The following is a 20,258-nucleotide window of genomic DNA, read 5'->3' as shown; positions in this document are numbered from 1 at the left end:
ATGATAAGTTGGAGTGGATAATGGTCTGAACCAGATAAAGGTAGGAACTTTGCTTCCATAGTGTGATTGAAATTGATAAGCCCCCCATGAATAAAAAATCTTTCTAGCTTTTCTGCAATATTGTTGAAGCCCTTTCTTCTATTGTTCCATGTAAAGGAGTTCTCTGTTGTTTGGATTTCCAACAGAGAATTCTTATTGATCCAATCAATGAAGTCGAGTGCCGCAGTAGGTAACTTATTACTACCTCCTCTTTTGTCTGATGCCTTAGTGATGGCATTGAAATCTCCCCTAATAATACACATCTCATTCAGATTGTTTCTTAAGAAAGTCTCAAGTTCCATCCAAACTTGGGCTTTATCTCTAATCTAGATAGGGCCATATACATTGATCAGGTTAAATCTTAACTTTTTATAGCGGCTTACCTTTCCGCCTATCCAATTCTGATTTATCTCTGATGGTGTAAAAGAGGAATATCAAGGATCATAGATGATTGATAAGCCTCCTGAAGCCCCAAGTGTTGGGGAATACTTCACTTTTCTAAAACCTAATTTCTTCTCAAAGAGGGCCATCTCGGTTGGGTTCATTTTAGTTTCTTGGATCAGAATTATGTCTGGTTTTGATTCAGATATACAACATTTTATAATACCCTGCTTGTCAGGGGCATTCATGCCCCTAACATTCCATGATACAAGTTTCATGGCTTTGTGGGGAGGAACTTCCCCTCCCCTACATTAAATAGTGATGTAATTTTGGATTGGCCCACAACTTCCCCATCCTTGGCTCTTAATTCAGTAAGGGATCTCCCACCCCTCCTATTGATGGACTTGGCACAGTCAGGAGAGTCTTTTCTTTCCTCTGTATTATGAATGCCTAGAATGTTTGGGTTCTCAATTTCCAAATTATCTAGGTCAATGAAAAATTCTTTTGTTTCCATATTCACTCTGGCACGATCCAGTAAATTTTCCACATATAGCTCCCTCTACCTTTCCAGTTCTTCAGAGTCACAAATCTCATCAACAAACTGTTCCATTAGATAATTAACTACTTCTTCCCCGATAAAGTTGGAAATAATGTTGATTTCCCTTTCTACTTGTTCTCTCTATTCCACTTCTGCCACCACTGAATCAATATTCAGGGGTAGTCTATTTTCCTCAGCCCCCCCAATTTCCCCAATATCCTTATCATGAGTTGGCGGTTGTTCTTGCTCAGGTCCATTATCCTTAACAGGGGGACACATATCCTTCACCAATGTTTTCTCTAAAAGGGGAAGTTTTACTTCTGAAGGATTCCCCAAGGGGCTAACTATTTCCTTTCCTAAATCTATTCTTATTCCAAAGTTAATATTTAGGTTTTCCCCTGGAGTACATTTGTCGATAATCCCTCCATTAGATGCCAATTCTGAATTCTCCCTGGGAGAACCCTGCGTGCACCAATCCATGAGGGTAAGCTCTTCGAAGAGAGGGATAGGGGTATCTATATCCATAAGTGAGGGTGTCTCAAATATGCCTCCATCATCGCAGGATATTTCCACTTCCTCTAATTCTTGAATTAAGGTTTCCTTTTCCTTCCTATCCCTTGTAGTATTACACGGGTCTGATTTCTTTGTGGTAGCCTTCTTAAAAGTATTTAAGGTGAATCCTCCTTCCTCAGGATTGAGAGTTAAGACAATCTTATCCTTAGGGGGTAAAGTTGAACCTCTTTTTTTCGGTTTAGGGTTAGGAAGGGTGAAAACTGGAAGGATAACTTCTTTTGAAACCACTCGGCCCTTAAATAGTTACAGTTTGACCCAGTACAAAGAGTGATTAGTTATAATTTTAATAGGCTCAATGTTGATAGTTTCGATGTGCATTTTAACCAACATCCTAATGGTTGCAGAATCTCTGAAATTTTCTTCTAATCTTTCAAAACCCCCAAGTAAGTCACTTATTCTGACAAGGCAATGATCGTGAATAAGCTCTACTAGGAGGTTAGGTAGCTCTACCCACCTTGGGACATAATGATCTTCAAACATTTTAGGGGAAAATTTTGATTGCCATTTAAAGGAGACACAACAACCTTTAGAGAAACTAGGTTGAAAATTTAGTAATTTATCCCTTAATGCTGATGTTTTGCAATGAATAAACATATAATTATCTTCTAGGGTTGTGATACTTACCACCCTTTGGTTGTGGAGATCAACCACTAGATGATATCTTGGGTGGAAGCGCTGAAACTGCTCCATAAGCCAAAGAGACCTCGTCTTTTGTAATCCTCCCAAATATCATTTGAATACTGGTTACTTATGATAATTGTTTTCTGACCAGAGTTGATATGAGGATTGGCTTGCTTCTTTGTATTATGAATTTGAGGTTTACTTGCAAAGTTAAAAACCTAAGAACGGGCCAATGGCGGTTTTGGCAAAGAAACCACATGAGACCTTTTTTTTTCAAGTTTTACCCTATTTGCGGCTGTAGCAATAGAATTTGCATCAAATCACGATGTTCCTAGAGGTGGCCCCCAATTGACCTTTCTTGCCGAGTGGCCCTTGTAGATTTCCAGTGCCGGTCTAGGGTTCCTTTGTTTCCTAGACCAATCAATAACTATTGTGGCAGATGCAGAGATATCCAATTTAGATTTATTATGGCTGATTGGGGGGCCACTTGAAACCCTAGTCGCATTCATGCATAATTGATTTAGGGTAATCGAAATCGAATTTACTCTCGTAGTGCAGGATTGCAAAGATGAAAGGGATTCAAATATGTTCGTTGAACCCACCTTGTTGTTGTGGGAATTCTAAGAGAAAGAATTAACCTACCTTGGGGAAAACCTCTTTGACCCATGGATATTTTTTGGGCGAAGGACGGACTGCGCTGCTGGCTGTGAGTTGTTGATCGCGGGAAACTGTTTCCCACTTGTCGTGGGTTTTGCGAATTTTTGTAGAGCCATTATTCTTGATATTATTAAATATTTTGTTAAGGTCAGAAAACTCATATATATGTGTGTGTGTGTGTGTGTGAGTGAGTGTGTGAGAGAGAGAGAGAGAGAATTAATACACTAACACTTTCCAAGTATAATTTTTTTATTAAATTTATCAACATTTGTTAGGTAAGTAGTAACAATATTATTATAGTTAATAAATCTATATGTATATTCTTTGAGGACATCTTAATGTGATAATATATTACAAAATGATATATTTTTGTATTGATTTTAATTCACATTTTGATTTTGATTTTGATTTATTTATCTTCATTTGAAATCTAAATCTTAAAAATCCAAATTCATATTAAAATTTAAACTTCTTCAATCCTTTATATTTATCATTATGAAGTAGTCCAATACATTTTTTCATGTACTATGTTGTGATGTCATGATATATAATAAAAATGATTATTTATATTTATCAGTTTAATCTAGATATATACAAAATAAATTATTCCTTATAATAAAACTAGATAATGATTTTAATATCCATAATTTAGTTACTAGATAATTATTTTTATTTATCAGTTTAACCTAGATTTACAAAATAACTTATCTTGGTCTCCCTCTATATGTATCTACCCTTATCTCTATCTCTCCCTATCCTTATATACTTATCTCTTTCTCTCTTTCTCCCTATCTCTCTACCTTTACCTCCACCTCTACCTCTTCCTTTCTATCTATCAATTACCTTATCACCATCTCTCTATTTTAATATTTCACTCTACTTCTCTCCATCTCTCTATCTATTTCTCTCCCTCTCCCTTTCCCATTCTATCTTCATCTCTACTTTAATATACTCTAAACTGACCACACTAATGTAGGAACTTCATGCTTTGCATCCCTTGTTATTATAATGTTTTAGTGTTTTCTTCTTAAAATGAATTGTCTAGTGTATTGTTATAAGATATAGAGTTTTATTACAATGTTCTAGAATTAAATTAATAAGAAGGAATATACATTCTAAATGTTCATTAAGAAGATAATTCTAAATATTTTAAAGTTATAATAATTAGTATATCTTTATATAAGTATTTGTAAGGATCTTGATGAGCATTTTCATCATTATGTGTGTTTTCTAAGTTCTCAAAGATGTTCAACTTATATTAATATTTAGAAATCATATTTTGACTCCAAACAACTTGAATAATTAAATATATTACAACAAAATAAATGTTTGAATTAACACATAGTCTTTTCTAATAGCTAGTCATATAAAAACAATAAATTTGAGTGATGATATTCATTCAATATATACTTATAGATGCATCATTAATGCTAGATAAAAACTGTCAAAATTAGTCCACTTATACCAGATTCATCTTATTTTATTTATTTTCAAGCATCTCTAGCAATAAAGTGTTAAACAAAATGCACCACTGAGAGGGGGGTGAATCAGTGGTTCTCAATCTTTTCCCTTTAACTATCCTATGTGTGTATACTGGTTATCATATCTAACTCAATGCAGGCTTACTAGTTAGTGGGGAGACTAATCACAAATGCATTCACACTTGTAAAGGGACATCACATAACACCAGCATATATGAGGAAACCCAAGATGGGAAAAACCTCAGTGAGAAATGCTGCTGGAGACTACTTCTCCAATCCAACCTCGCAATCAATCTCTGATTACAATGTTTAGGGCACCAACCCAAGGAGCACCAACCCCTAATTTTAGGGTACCAACCCAAGGAGCACCAACCCCTAATTTAGGGCACCAACCCAAGGAGCTACAATCCCTGCACTGAGCTACAACTCAGTGAGTACAAAAGATAATCATTTACAAATTAATAACCTTGTTACAAATGGATTTTGTAACACTTCTGCAAATCTCTCTATTGGATCTCTTGTCTAGTTCATTGTCGCTTCTCTACCTCACCCTCTCACTACTGTAACCTTATCTCTTGTTGTAACCTTATCAGTTCAACCTCTTCTCCTTCTCTACCGGTTCTCTCTCTGTTGGTTTTCACCTTATCTCTTGTTGTAACCTTATCAGTTCAACCTCTTCTCCTTCTCTACCAATTCTCTCTCTGTTGGTTTTCTCTGTTGGTTGCCTCTTCTCTCAATTGCTCTGATTCTCTCCACCGGTACTGTCTTATGCCAGATCTTTGCTTGTCTACTTTGCACTCTTCTGCAACTCTTCACTACCAGTTTGGTTGCCACCAGTTACCTCACTGTTGCTAGTTGAACTCTTCAACCCTAGTCTCTCTCACACTCAGTCTCTCTTCTGATACTCATTGAGCACTTGACTGATTCCCTCTCACATGCAACAAAACTCTCTCATTTAGTAGCAACACTATCTGTCTTAGGTCAACATATTTAAACTGAACCTTTCTTGCTAAAAACCAATTCAAATAGAGGAAGGCTAAGGTTTCCTTCTACTGACCAAATCTGCATCCAATCTGATCTGATCTGCCTTAGATCACACAACTTCTTTGGAGGGATAAGCCATTACGCATTTTTCATCTGTCCAAAGTATGTTTGCCAAGATCAGCAAACCCGACCTTGAAATCTGTTGACACATTTATGACCCCGTTGTTTCCTTCTCGAGGTCCACCTGCAATCTTATTTCCTTGCTTCTTTCCAGGTGCCAACAACTCCCTGATCTTTCTCTGTCGTTCATTCTTACTCGAGCCGCACCAATTTTTCATCGACCCGTGATTTGTGGTTGTTTCATTTAATGTCAACTAACTGCTCCAACAACCATGTCAATGGACACTTCACTGACCTCTACATGCTTTCCACTTCAACTCCACATGGCATCCTTGTTGATATCCACTTCAGCAAAGATCTATGTATCAGGTAGACTCAGTCACCAATAATCAACACACAACCGGTCCTTGTTTTATGTTGGTTCTCTAATCCTGTCAGTATCTCACACTTTACCGGTTACCCTTCATGTCTGCACTTTGTTGATCTGTCAGTAGAACACCTTAACCGGTCGTCATACATGCCTATCAATAGCATGCTCATTCTCATTAGGTAGGAGCACATCACTTAGCCTCTTTGCTTCCTTACTAGTTCTCATGCTCACCAGTAGCCATCCCGATAACACCATGTCATCAACCTTCAATTGATTCCATCTAAGGCATCTGCATACCGATTGCACTCTCTCTTTGGAGCTGTTGTTATGCCTTTCACCTTCATCAATCTGATCATCATCTCAATCAGTTTGTCAAGGTGACAAACTCATCACTTCTCTACTCTTCCTTTTCTGTCTCAGTGGCTTATCATGCCTTCTATGTCGGGCCAGTGCATATCCTTGATTTCATGCACTTGAGGCATCCCTTTGATTCACCGGTAGATCTGGTGTGAGCCTTCAATCACCTACCTTCTACTTTTGTCTTATCTCACAGAACTAAGATGCACACTTTGCATAATAGAAGATAAGCTCCACTTACCAGTGGGAGTGAGTCCTTGTCATCTGCATCATGTCATGCACTCATGTGGCTTCCCTATTTGTACAACATATATTCAAACAGGCACATGTGATCTAGTTTGGCACACTCACTGTCAGTCATCTCTTCACATGGAGACTGTATCTCTATCCGGTGGGAGTCTTGTTGTTTTGCATCCACACAACATACCGGTGACCTATATATCCTTCTCCTCCGGTGTTGATGTGATTTAGGTAACATTTCGCCTCTTCATCACAATCAACAACTCAACATCTTGCCCCCTCGTAGATGTCATCATTTACTAGTTGTTATATCATACTGGTCTCTTGTCCATATCTTCCACACAAGTCAGACACTAACTTATGTACCGGTAACTCAACTGTGACTCTAATGGTCATTGTACTGAATGACATTCTCTCCCTTACTGGTGACCTACAAGACTGGTTGACATCAATTGCTGCACATCAGCTATACTCCCATACCAGTTGTCCTTCTATACCAGTTGACATCAATGACAGCACAATGCCAACATAAAGTATAACTCAAACAAAATCATGGAAGTATTACAAATATTGAGAAACATAAAAAAGCTTAGCATGGAAGGATTAGCTAACCTAGCTTTACTTCTTGGTGAAGCATACAATTTTCATAGAGATATGAAATCCACTAAAAATTTGTTAGATATGAATATGCATTTAAAAGTGACTAACTTTGTTCTATCAAAGGTGGTGCTCCTAGAGTTCACATAGTTTATCATAATAGACCAATAATTTATCTTAAAACTAATTGCATGTTGTTTCAAAATGATTTTTAACTTCAACTGTGATAAGAATCAGCCTCAAACACTTAAAAATTCTTGTTATGATGCCCAAGTGCAAAATTTCACAATGGAGACATTTTATTAATTGGTCATGGGATGCTTGGGGATGTACATAACTTGGGGATGCACATAATCAGGGGAATCACTCTGTCTCTCTATCCAATGTTGAATGGACAACTAATTCATACTTGAAAAGAGGGCTTTATCCTTCTTCATTAGGTGTTGACCCAACAATCAACCCTAATGGAATTTTCAGACAACTGATATGCAAAGTAGATCTATGTTTATTTATCAGTATGAACTTGGTAGATTTCTCTCTAATTAATAACTATTTTGGTTTTAATTAGTGTAATCACCCTATTTAAGAATCTACATAACCTGAAGATTACACCTAAGGTGGGGAATCACCCCGGTTCTACAAGTAGTAAAGGTCCAATGGTCATCTCCTACATGCTTGGAAATAGGGCTTTATACTTCTTGATAGGGTGTTGGTCCAACAATCAAACCTCATGAATATACAAAGTAGATCTATGTTTATTTATCAGTAAGAACTTTGTAGGTTTCTCTCTAAAATATAACTAGTAATTATTTGGTTGTGAAAGCTTCAGATTTGTTGTAAGTGTGTATGTTGCCCAAGTGTAGGTTCCCTTGTGTTCTTGTTATATTTAAATTTGCTTTAAGAAAATGACCTGTTTATTGATTGATCAAAGATAACCGAATGCACTAGAATTTTGCCAATCTTGGATTTAGTTTTCGAACACAATGTGTGCCTCAGACTAAAAAAAGTCTCTACTGATAAATTAGGCCATTAAACGCAATGGGCATGGCGGTACTAATTTATAAGTTAGTTTTATGAATATTTTATTAGTCTATACCATTTGTTTTAAATTGATGTAGACATTTTTGTTCGTATATATTTTGTGCAATAGTAATTCGTTTAATATATTGTAATAAGGTATAGACTATTTAAATATACATAAAAACATAGAGCTTGGATTTGATTCAATGTATTGTAGGGATGCAATGGGCTAAGTTGCTTTTAATAGTGTTGATAGAAGAGGAGAGAGAGAGGAGTAGATTAAAAAAGATATGGAGAAATGGAGAGAGAGGGGGCGATGGGGAGATTGAAAGGTAAAGAGATAGGAAGTGATAAATAGAGAGAGGGAGAAAAATAAATTTATTAAAGTCAGTATCATTTTCTTAGATTAGTTCTAAAGTAAAATATATTAAATCTCCATGAGTATAATTAGAGACATCTAGAGACATTTTACAATGACAACAAGTGGTGTAATGTAAGAGTGTGACATGGCTTTCTTTCTTACACACATTTTTTGTTTTGTTTTAATAATGCATTGATCAATTAGAATAAAATAAGAGGATAGATACACTTGTCATTTATTTACTTTATCAGATTTGTATTTGAGGTTAAGTTTGTTAATCCAGTGAAAACCGATTCAGCCCCCTCTATCAGTTTTCCTTCATTGTTGTTGCCAACAATGAAAATAGAAAAGGCTAGAGAATTGATTTAAGAGGCAAGATATATGATTTTATTGGGTTGGGATATATCATCTTCTATTGATTTTGATAATATGAGAAGAAATGAAAACATAAAAATAAAACTAAGTCAAGAGGGAACAAATAAGTTGTATTTTGGATTATGTTTTGATCTTGATTCAAATGTCCTTGCCATTTAGCCACAATATCCATAAAATAAGAGATCAATCACTATTGAAGATGTAAATAAAATTTTAGGACATATTGTTATACACACACTAGAAGATGCAAGTCTTATTGAAGCTATTGAACTAACTACACATGTAGCAATTTTCACCCAAGCAACTGTGAAAAGAACGTATGCTAAAAATGAAAGGTACAAATAGAAAATTCTAGAATTGAGTGAAAGACTAAATGCTTCCATAGGTGCTCTACCCCTATCACTTTCCCTATCATAAATTGAGTTATAAAAGGAGTTGCAAAAAGAGACAACTGGGAAAAAAAATGGCAAAAGCAAGTGTTAGAGCTGAGAAAGAAAGAAAGAGAGCTTGCTAATGAGTTGAAGCTATCAAAGTTCAATATGGCTTTATGGTTGATTAATAGTAAATTTAAGAAATTAATGACACATGTGGATTCAAGATATGGGAGAAACATGCTACAACAAAGGATATATTTATAGAACAAAGGATAATTGAGATAAAGTTGAAATGCATGGAGAAAAAATTATCTTCCAAGATGGAGTTTCTAATCATTCTAGTGCAACACAAGGATTGCTTTGATGAAAACTCTCTAAAAAATATAGAAAAGATTGGTGATATAAAAATATAATGAAACAACATAAAAAATATTGTAAGGAAGTTAAGTAGCGAAACAACTTCCTACACTAACCTTGAGAGGAGGGTAATGCAAAAAAATTTACATATCGTTACAACAGTTACAAAAACTTAACAGAAATAAATAAAATATCATGCATACCACAACACAACTGCGATGTTGTTTGTCGCCGTTGCCCTAAGGCCACATGTGTATGGATCTGTCGATGTTGCCCTAAGGCCACCTATGTCTATCGCCGCCGCTGCCCTAAGGCAGCCTGTTGCTGTGAAGCCGTCGTCCCTAAGGTCGGCTAGTGATGCCGTCCAGCTCCCTGTTCCCCCTGATGCAGCTAGTGAGACTGCTTTGCCTGGTGCTGTGAATGGGGGCTCTGTGGGGGTTTCCTCTAAGGATGGAGATACGGTGCTTCTAGCGCCCTCTACTGCTGATCGGGATGCTCGTGGCTTGGGGCCTGAGGCTGTTACTATTTGCAAACCTTTGGTTTTCAAGGTGTTTGCTGAAATTGATATGGAGATCATCCACACTTCCTCTATGTTTGAAGCTCATGGTCTAATTTGCAAGTTTTGGGGTTTTTGGCCAAGCCTTCCTCAGCTGCACACTTGGATTTCTCAAAGCTGAGAACCGATTATAAAAGTTTTAGTTAACATTTTTCCTTCAGCCAAGGGTTTTTTCATTGCCAAATTTGAATATGCAGAGGATAGATCGAAAATCTTAGGTATTAATCCTTTCAGCTAGGAAGACAAATTTATTTTGATGGTTAAACCCTGGTTCTCGAGTTTTAACCCATCTACTGATTCATTTAACGAGATTCCTATTTGGGTTAGGCTCCCTAACCTTCCCCTTCATCTATGGACGGACTCTCTGCTAGAGGAAGTGGGGGAGGCTTTAGGAGAATTCCTAATGATTGATAAGGATTCTTTCCAAATTTATCACTCTACTTATGCTCGGATTTTGGTTAACATTGATGTCTCTAAAGGCCTTCCAGCTGAGTTAGAGATTGAATCTTCCTTGGGATCTTGGGTCCAATCGCTTGACTTTGAAGGTATCCCCTTTAGATGTCGAAATTGCTTCCAGACTGGACATGTTGCTGCACGGTGTGAAACAGATAAAAAGAAAAAAAGATCTGCTACTTGGTGGAAGGGTGCATCCTCTGAACACTATTTTTGTTAAAAAGAAAAGCTTCTCCCAGGTGGTGCCACAGGTTCCTCAAGCCGATGGTTTTGAGCCTTTGGTTGTTGCCTCTGTTCCTCAGGAATGTGTGGATGCTTGCAGTGGCATCCCGACTGATTTGAAACATGCTAGATCTTCCTCTTCAATGGATGACCCTCCTGCGTCCCAGATTGCTGCTGGATCTTCTGCTATCCCTGCCTCTTTGGATGCTGGCTCTGTTCCTCCTGATGATGGGAGGTCCTCTATTCCGGATCCCTCCTCTTGGCAAAAGGCTGCTGCTAGGGTTGAGGAGGGATGGATTACTGTTAAAAGTAAAAAATCTAAATTGTTCCAGTCCTCTTTTGATATGACCCTTCGATCCCACAAAGGTAGGACAAATTCTTGATCCTTCCTCGTTGGGTTAGGGCTGCTGGTTTTTTGCAGCCTGTTTGTTTTTGGTGGGGGTATTTGTTGTTCCCATTCTTTTGATTGGCTGTGCCAAGTCTCTTTTGTGTTCTGTTTCTTTGAGTGGACTTTCAAGTTTATCTTTCGGTTCGAGTTGCAGGTCCTTCTAAAACCTATCTTGTAAAGGGTTTCTGGTCCCTTAAAAAAATGTTTTTCCTTAATCAAAAACATAGTGATTTACGTGGGGAAAACCCATTCGGGAGAAAAACCCTCTCCAAAAGTAGCTCAATATATTATTTAGCAATCAATAACAGATTACAATACACTTGCAGAGAAAGCTCTTCATAGGAGTACCACTAATCAAATATTTAGAGGTAATTCAATGGGTGTAAGACTCTTACACACAACCTCTATCTCACACGCCTCATATGTAGGAGATACAATACAAGAAACTATCAAATGGTATTACAAAACCATGGGCTAAAACCACCCAAAAAAGTAGAGTCGACCTTATCTCCATTCTATATGCCCTATGACATGTCAAAACACACATCGACATGTGTTCCTCCCTTTTAAAACTCATTTATGTGTTCAATGCAATTTATATTTCCTATTTCAAGAGTCCAAACTTCTAGAGGCCATAACTTGTGAACTATGTCTGATTGGCAAACTGTTTGAAGTACTAGAAAGCTCGCGAAGTGCTCTATCGCCTACGTTGTTTATGCCCACTTTTTAGGGCATTTTGGAGCCTCTTAAGTCCTAAAAATTAATTTTAAACCTTTTTTTGCACCCTCCAAAAATGGAAACTTTAATATCTTCAAAACTAGCTATGATCTTGTGATGAAAATTCACCGGCATGCTTATCTAGTCAACGAGAAGCTTCAAGGAGAATTTTGCACCATTTCGTGCTCAAACGAAAACATAATATAAATAGTAACCTCATGTAAATGCAAGGTTGAGACAGAAGTTTCCCCAAAAATATCATGTGATTATTGTTAAGGAGTTGAAATGTTATGAAAAACTTGAAGGGCTTCCTATGCCATCCTTTTGGAAGAAAGATGGAGTAGAGAAAACTCATGTAGAATGGAAAGAATAGTTTGTACAAGTCCATAATCTAATTATTAATATCATAAATAGTGATCAAGAGAAAGTTGTGGACAACTTGAGTTTCCAGTTAGATAAGTTGTCAATGCTTGAGTATGGAATGATGCAAATGAATTCTATAAATGTCACACATGCCAACCAAGAGTATGCAAATCACGTGGCCAAGATGAATTAGTTTATACTTTAGTATATTTGAGTAGAAAATGAGATAAATGCAATATTAAGTTACATTTTGAGTTATCTTAGATGGTACCTTGCCATATCACTTCATCATGGGTACCCTATGGCTATAAAATGAAACTAAAATGTACTTGATGTGCATTTGAATGGGTCATCATATTTTAGTGCCTTGTTCATTGCAATATTTTGTTGTTATTTGTCATTTTCTTGTAGTTACTTCAATTTCATATTGGACAACATTACTTTGGAGAATGCAATGTAGTCATCAAGGCTCTCTCCACATCAACTCCAACATTATCTCTAAGTGGTGGACAATATTTCTTGTCTTATGTGCCATCCAAGATGCCTTATGACACATTTTCTTGTCTTAGAAGGTTGTCAAATGAATTACTGATATGTGTATATGGTATGATGCTTATTGCTCCCTTGTTTTATAAAAGAGATTTCAAGACCATTGAAAATGGTTTTGCATTATATTTTGGGCAGGTAGCATAGAATAGTGTCTATAATAGTGTCATAGAAGAATTTTGCAGAGCACAATCATAAAATCAAAATGTCAATATCAAGTCAAGTTTTGATAAAGAAATAAAATTTTGTAAAATCATCTCTATAAATGTACGTAGAAGTTTATATGAATACAAATCTCAAGGATGTTTTGGGATTCATCTTTGTAGTCTCTCTATGATGTGTGATTTATTCATTGCTTTCTTTTAAGGAAAGAACTAGTTATATTTTAAATATATCACAGTAAACTTGCATGCATGTTGTAGATCGAAAATAGAATTCTATAATATTCATATTAGGGATTCATTAATGTAAGGAATTAATGCATTGTGTCCATTGATTTGAATTATATTGTTCCTAAGATATCTTTTGTGTCTACAACTTGCCTCCATACCCTATGATAGGCACTAATCTGGTGAATTTTTTTAAATTCGATTAAGAAACAATGATAAATAATGAAACTATTTTACTTTTCATATTCTTAGGAGTATTTTAGATTAGAAAACTTGTTCTTAACATAATTAAATGCATGATTATCCAAGAAATGAGCCAACTCAAGTGAAATCAAACATTTCCTTGGTATATTTTCATTGAGAACCATCTGCTATAATACAATATTTAGATACAATTTGTTGTAGATCATAAGATACTGTGAGGGGAACCCACCTTTATCTTGTAGAGCCTAAAGCGCAAAAGACATCAATCTTTTAATTAAGTCTTGTTTATTGGTCATGGATCCAATATTCTAAGCATTGAATCTAGCTAGTTCATAAGAAATCTTGGGAAATCAGTTGGAATAACCGACAAGATTCAAGATTGAAACCTATGCCTTATATGTGTTTTTCCATGTTTTTCATTTTTTGGTTGTTGCACTTAGTAACCATGGCGCTAGTATACCCATACCCAGGTGTACACCCAAACACCGATTAAAAATTCAATTAAATGATAATGCCTCAGTTGAATACAACCACGTTTTAAAATTAATTATTTTCTCTCAACTATAATAATAAATAAGCTTACTATGTAAGAGTTAGATCTACTTAAATAAAAAGTTGATAAATTGGTATTGGTGACCATGTAGAGTAATGTTGATTACAAATGAATATTGGTTCATTTAGGTAAATTTGTTAAATTCTTTGCAGTAAAGGTAAATAAAATAAAATGGGTATTGTTAGGTTACATTTTAAGGGTCTTTCAAATAATTGTATCAAGTGAAATTGGGAATGAATTGGTATTTTAAAAGATTGTCTTGTATTAGATTTCTTCTTTACCAATGTACTTATATTCGTTATTTTGGACTTTTAAAAAGTATAAGATAAGAGGCACTTTTGATACTTGATTTTATACAAATTAGTCTTTCCTTAATGGTTAACTTGACAAGAGATAATTGTTACTTATGTGTCACTCTCTATAATAGTCTAGTCATGTTGAAAATATACCTTAACTTCTCTCCTGAATGATTAATGAAGTCATGACTATATTAGAATTAAAAAATATTGAAATACATACAAATTTAAGAAATCGTTTGAGAATCCACATTGCTTGAATTTCCTATGAGATAAGTTTTAAATTTCCAACCACGTACCTTCCTAGGAAACATGTTTATCTTCATCTTTCATGTAGTGGAATTATCTATGTTTAATGGGTGAGTGTCCAATATGGATAAAATAGAGAAGGGTAGATCTCAATTTGGATTCACATGCCAATAGCTGGCTTAAAATGCTTTGGCCAAAGCTGTTATTGATCGTTTGATAGATGATGATGATTGTTTTTTGTTACTCTACCATATTATTATGTTAGGACTTCCATTTTCATATGTGAAACGTTAGACGCCATTTTGCACTAGGATTTCATCCCACTTATAAATTTTGAAGTGCTATGTACCTCACACAATTTTGGGAGCTCTTGGTTACATGAAGAACATCAGGGAAGATTTTGCTTCATGGTTGGGTGAAAAAGTTCATGGACCACATTCTCGTCTCATAGTTTGTAGATGGCTCCGAGTCTATGGCGACTAAAGGCATTTTATTTATATAGTATACACATTTGTTAATGTAAATGATCTTACGCTCTTATTATTGTATTATTCCTCTTTATGAGATGAACATTGTAATCAAACATTCATGTACATTATTCCTATTTATTATTTAAGAAAAAATATTTATGGTTCTTTATGTCTTTACACCTTGACACAAGATTTGACAACATTAGGGGAGAGGATCTTGTAGTTGAACACCCTAACTTCACACTTCTCAAAATCCTACGTGTAAATTTCAAATCACTCCCAATTTTTTATAGCAACTTACTTGACAAGTCCTCTTCTTATAACTTGTAAGAAAATCAACAATTGCAAAAAATTGCAAAGAAGTACAATAGCACATAACATAGATTTTACATGAAAAAATCTGGTTAAAATATACCAGTAAAAAACCACATGAAAAAAATCTTTCGTATTGATTCTCAAGAATTTTATAGAGTCACAACAATCTCTAAAACAATACACAAAAACATGACTTCGAACAACATAAAACAACCAGTTGCAGAGTCCTAACTAAAAACAACTTACTAGATATAGTAAGTATGGCTCGCACATCTACATGTAAAACACATGTAAAAATTACTAGATATAGTAAGTCTCCTAACTCAACCATATCTAGATGAGAATCCAAGATGACTCAACCATTGCTAGATGAGAACCCAATTTGGACTTCACATTCCAACATAACTAAGGTTTCAAGGCCACATCATCAAATATAATGTCGTATCGGCATGCTTTTTGCCAAGGTGTCCAAAACAGCCCCAAAAAAAGTGAGACCAATAGTTGTGCATAAGCACCCCCATAATTGTGCAGCTGATGTGGCATCACATGATTGGTTGCTTTTTACAATTAAGGGTACATTTCATTCAATTATTGTTGCAAGGTGTGCGCCCTTGGTCTCCTTGTGTTGTGCAACACAACGCTCGAGTTTGTGACATGACTTAACCGCCACCTGTGGATTCTATAAGTCTAGTGGTTGTATCGGGCATTAACAGATCGATCTTTTGGTGCAATGGCAACCGTACTTCTAACAATTGTGAGTACTAAAGTCACAACTATTGGTGCAATGTTGTCAAAAAAATTGGACATTAAAGCAACAAGTTTGAATAGTAAATCAACAACTGCTATCACAACAATTTGAGATAATTTTGTACATTTACTTGCTTCTATTTTTTCCATAACTCTAATATCAAAATGATTTATAATAGCTTTATTACAAAATATAAATCTTAATCTTCAACATATTCAACATTTACAATATTTGATTGCAGATTTATACAACAGAAAATATATAGTGCTAGTTAAAATTTCAATACAGAGGAATTTCTAGGCAGTACTGTTCTCAGATATTATTCCATGCGGAAGATAACCTGAGCTCCATATTGAGGTTTCAGCGTAGGTAAAAGCATAGGAGCATGAGTATAAGAAGGTGAAGTCACAAAAGAAAATTTTTGCAGAATCATAGCCAAAACTGATTTTGCTTCCAACGCCGCAAAATTCTGACCCACACATATAGCTGGACCTGCACCAAAGGGCATGAATGCCATTGGATGCTTTGCAGCCTTTGCAATTCCTTCATTGAATCGCCCTGGGTTGAAATCATTGGCATCGTCTCCCCACAAAGCAGGATCATGGTGAATTGCCAGGATGGGAATCTCAAGTTGAGTGCCTGCTGGAATTGAGAGCCTTCCAAGTTTCATTGGCTCACGTGCCATTCGCAACATACGCGCTGCAGGTGGATAAAGTCTTAAGACCTCATTTATGATCATTCCCACCTACAAAACATTCATACAATATTTTATGAGACATTCAAAATACTGCAATTGAATCCGAATCTCAGTCCTGATTTTATTAAAGCCAGCAAATGGCCCTTACCCTAATTTATTATTTTACTAATTTCAAAATGCTTTGTGGTTTCCCTTACAGTTTTGAGGCGACTTAAGCTGTCTGCATCCGGGTAATTGTTTTTTCCACATACTTCCATCACTTCTCTGCGACCTCTCTCTTGCCAATCTTGATGCATGCCCAACAATATTATACTCCATGTCAACAGTACTGATGTGCTTTCATGACCAGCAAAGTAGAAAGTCTTGCATTCATCAATGATGTCCTCTGTACTCAGGCTTCCATTACTTTTTACATTGACTCTCCCCTGCTCCTTGCTCTCAGACATCATCAAACCAAGCAGATCGGCACCATATCCACCTGATTTTTCTGTTATATCAGTCCTTTCCCTGGCATCTATAATTTGTCTTAAGGATCTTCTTATTTCTTTCTCCACAATCCAACGTTGCCTATTCTTAGCAGTAGGAAGAAACCTGATGAAAAGAGTTACTCTCAGACATTATGTATCAATTTAAGAAATCAAAGGAAGTTATAGATCTGAATAAACCGTCTTAAATTACCCAAGAACACTATTAAATGCAAATAAGTCTTTAGAGACAGGCATTTGAGATGGTATGATATAGTTGAAAAATCAGTGGAACTCTCAACTGTGAGACAACTTTTGGGAAACCTCTCATTTAAAAAAGACACACACAATTTAAAGTTGACAATTGTACTCTCAGAAAACTAAAGTTTGTCACCTGAAACCTGGAATATAAACACTGCGAAATGAGTCAACTGCAAGAATAATCTGTTTGGTCTGCATTTCAAAGATGTCCTTTCCCTCTGTAAAACTGCTTCCAAATGCTGTGCGGGAAATAACATCTGCCGTGAGGTCGTGGAACTCCTTTTGCACATCAATTTCCGATGCACCTGACAATATCAATTTACTCCATCCATCCAACATATTGGCACCGCTTTTCACAATAGTTGGAATCATCCCCTGCAATTACAGAAATAGTATAACTGAAGTATATAAGTTTCGGATTATCTGATTATAGATATCTTCTAATAAAAATCTGAAAATAAATATCAAAATAGAGAAGTATTTGCAAAATAATATGAATAGATTCTAACAGAGAAGGTTTTTTTTTTTTCAGTCGTGTCTGAACAGAGTATTAATATTCAAAAGCACCAGCCAAGGCAACTCAATTCAAGAGAACAAAGTCTCATATCCAGTAGTAAGTATATTTAAGCATAACATTAATTTTTCTACTTTGAATTATTTTTTTCTCTTCAGGAATCAACTGTATGGGTTTTTAATAAAAAAACTCACACAGTTGATTCCTGAAACCATGTTGATTGTAGAAATCATATATCTACAAGGTCACTATTGTTAAAAAATTTAAGTAGTCACTCGGTCTCCCATGTATCTCTTTTTGACTGCTGAAAAACACCAGACAGAATCTTCCCTCTGCTAAGATATGACCAGGGTCTTGAACTGACATTAACCCTTCATTAAAGGTATACCAAAACAGGGCAGTGGGGGCATCCTGGAAGCATCACTGGCTTAATTCTTCATCAGAGACGAACAAACTGGATTACAATTTTATTTTATTTAAGATATTCGGCCTTAAGTAACAAGATTGAAGACTAGAAGCTTCTTAAAATCAGCTGGGACGAGAATCAGGGTTCAAACACTCAACAATTCTTGTTATGACGCCCAAATGCAAAATTTTGCAATGGAGCTATATTTTGCAGGGCAATATTTTGTCATGGGATGCTTGGGGATCTACATAACCTGGAGATTAAACCTAATCAGGGGAATCAGTCTGGCTCTCTGCAAATGTTAAAGGTCCAATGCACAGCTCCTACATACTTGAAAAGAGGGCTTTATCCTTCTTGATTGGGTGTCTGCCCAACAATCAACCCTAATGAAAGTTTCAGAAAATTGATATGCAAAGTAGATCTAGGTTTATTTATCTCTAAGAACTTGACAGATTTCTCTATAAACTGGATCATTTTGGTCCTATTTTAGGATATAAATAGAGACATTCAGTGCCTTACCTTCAAGAGATCCATATGGAAAGCAGGATTGATGATTCTCCTGCGCTGAGCCCATTTCTCACCTTTCAAACCCACAAGTCCCTTTCCCAACATTTGTCTTCCAAGGGGATTACTGGGAGGCTTTGGATAGTTGCCAAATTTAGTGGACAATATCTCCTTAATAAGCTCGGGGTGGGGAACAATCAATCTGGCATTCGGCCCAAACCAGTAAATAAAATCCTGACCTATACATCACATATAACAAGTTTAATTAATCAATAGGGTCTTCAGAATCCTGCATCTTATCCTTAATCGGCGACTTTTCTAAGTTCTAACAACACCCCAGCAAAACAATTAATGGTACTAGGCAGAAATTCTAATAATATGATTAATGAAACACCAGGTACTTTAAAAAATGCAGAATACAAGTGTACCATATTTACTGCTGCACTGATGTAAATAGGGAAAAACTCGAGGGAATATGTCATGTGAGAGTCTTATGGGTTTGGACTTCTGCTCATCGGTCATTCTGGATATATCTGTAGAATTCCCATAGAATAGCCTGTATGGAGGGCCACTGATTCCTTGAGCTTCAAAGAACTTTTTCATTTGCAGAGGCTTCCACCATATCGTTGTTGCAATCTTGAGCAGAAACCAAACTAAACCAGCACAAATGGCCGCCAAACCCCAAAATACCCACTCCATATTCCAGACGTGACCAAAACCCACTAATTATTTGGTTCTGAAAGCTCAGATTGCTGCGACTATGTGTATGCTGCCCAAATGTAGGTTCCTTCTGTTCTTGTTATATTTACATTTACAGAAATAAAACGACATGTTTATTGGCAAATCTTAGATGTGACTTACAAACACAATATCTGCCTCAGACAAGAAAATCAAGGAATTTTGTTTCGTGCAATAATAAATCTGTTTAATATATTGTAATAGGTATAGATTATTAGAAAGTTCTACTATTTAAAAATAAAATGAGAATAAAGTTTTGATTAATATGTCAATAAAGCAAATTTTGAGATAGATGTTACACTAATTCTTCCGACAATATGCCCGCATTTATCGCTGGTCAAAGGTAAAAAGTAGCAAACCGATAAGAAAAAAGATCATCTACTTTGACACGACTCCCGAGTACGCTTATAAGAGTTAAAAATAATTTTTTATAAAAAATTGATGGCATTGGAAGTGTCTATTCTGACTCCCAAGACTTTCATAAATAATTAATTTTGTTTTTGTTTAAATCGAAAATAATATTTAAAACTATCAAACAATTTGTTTCAATAACTATAATTATTATTTTTATTATTATTTTGTATTAATACATGAAATAAAATTTAATTTTGAGAATTTATTAGTACTTGTCATAGGCAATACTATTACATTCACTCAATTCCAACTAATCAATTAGTTTGCACCAATCAAATGTGATTATATCTACGCTATGATTGGTTTAAAAAATTTGGTGTCTATTTTAAATAATTTTTTTATTATT

At 35.7% G+C, this 20,258-nt stretch overlaps 1 protein-coding gene across 1 annotated transcript; it reads right to left on the bottom strand.

Moving 5' to 3' along the window:
• Positions 1–16,068: 16,068 nt before the first annotated feature.
• Positions 16,069–19,673, bottom strand: LOC131859455 (cytochrome P450 CYP72A616-like). The gene is made up of 5 exons (XM_059213212.1): positions 19,189–19,673; positions 18,776–18,999; positions 17,470–17,711; positions 16,809–17,202; positions 16,069–16,659 (listed from the first exon to the last, which is right to left on the bottom strand). The coding sequence occupies exons 1-5, from the start codon at positions 19,457–19,459 to the stop codon at positions 16,234–16,236; spliced, it is 1,557 nt and encodes a 518-aa protein (XP_059069195.1). The 5' UTR covers positions 19,460–19,673; the 3' UTR covers positions 16,069–16,233.
• Between the last annotated feature and the right edge of the window lie 585 nt (positions 19,674–20,258).

The sequence above is a fragment of the Cryptomeria japonica genome, chromosome 10, assembly GCF_030272615.1.
Source record: "Cryptomeria japonica chromosome 10, Sugi_1.0, whole genome shotgun sequence".
Taxonomy (NCBI): domain Eukaryota; kingdom Viridiplantae; phylum Streptophyta; class Pinopsida; order Cupressales; family Cupressaceae; genus Cryptomeria; species Cryptomeria japonica.
The sequence above is the reverse complement of the archived record's forward strand: the minus strand, read 5'-3'. Positions and strand labels throughout refer to the sequence as shown.

What these genes read in the sequence shown, in the direction of transcription:
- LOC131859455 (XM_059213212.1), bottom strand. Translation starts at nt 19,459, where the DNA reads ATGGAGTGGGTATTTTGGGGTTTGGCGGCCATTTGTGCTGGTTTAGTT. An exon ending in TCCATATGGATCTCTTGAAG is followed by an intron (nt 17,712 to 18,775) that starts GTAAGGCACTGA and finishes CTGTAATTGCAG; the next exon opens with GGGATGATTCCAACTATTGT. An exon ending in GTTTATATTCCAGGTTTCAG is followed by an intron (nt 17,203 to 17,469) that starts GTGACAAACTTT and finishes TCTTTTCATCAG; the next exon opens with GTTTCTTCCTACTGCTAAGA.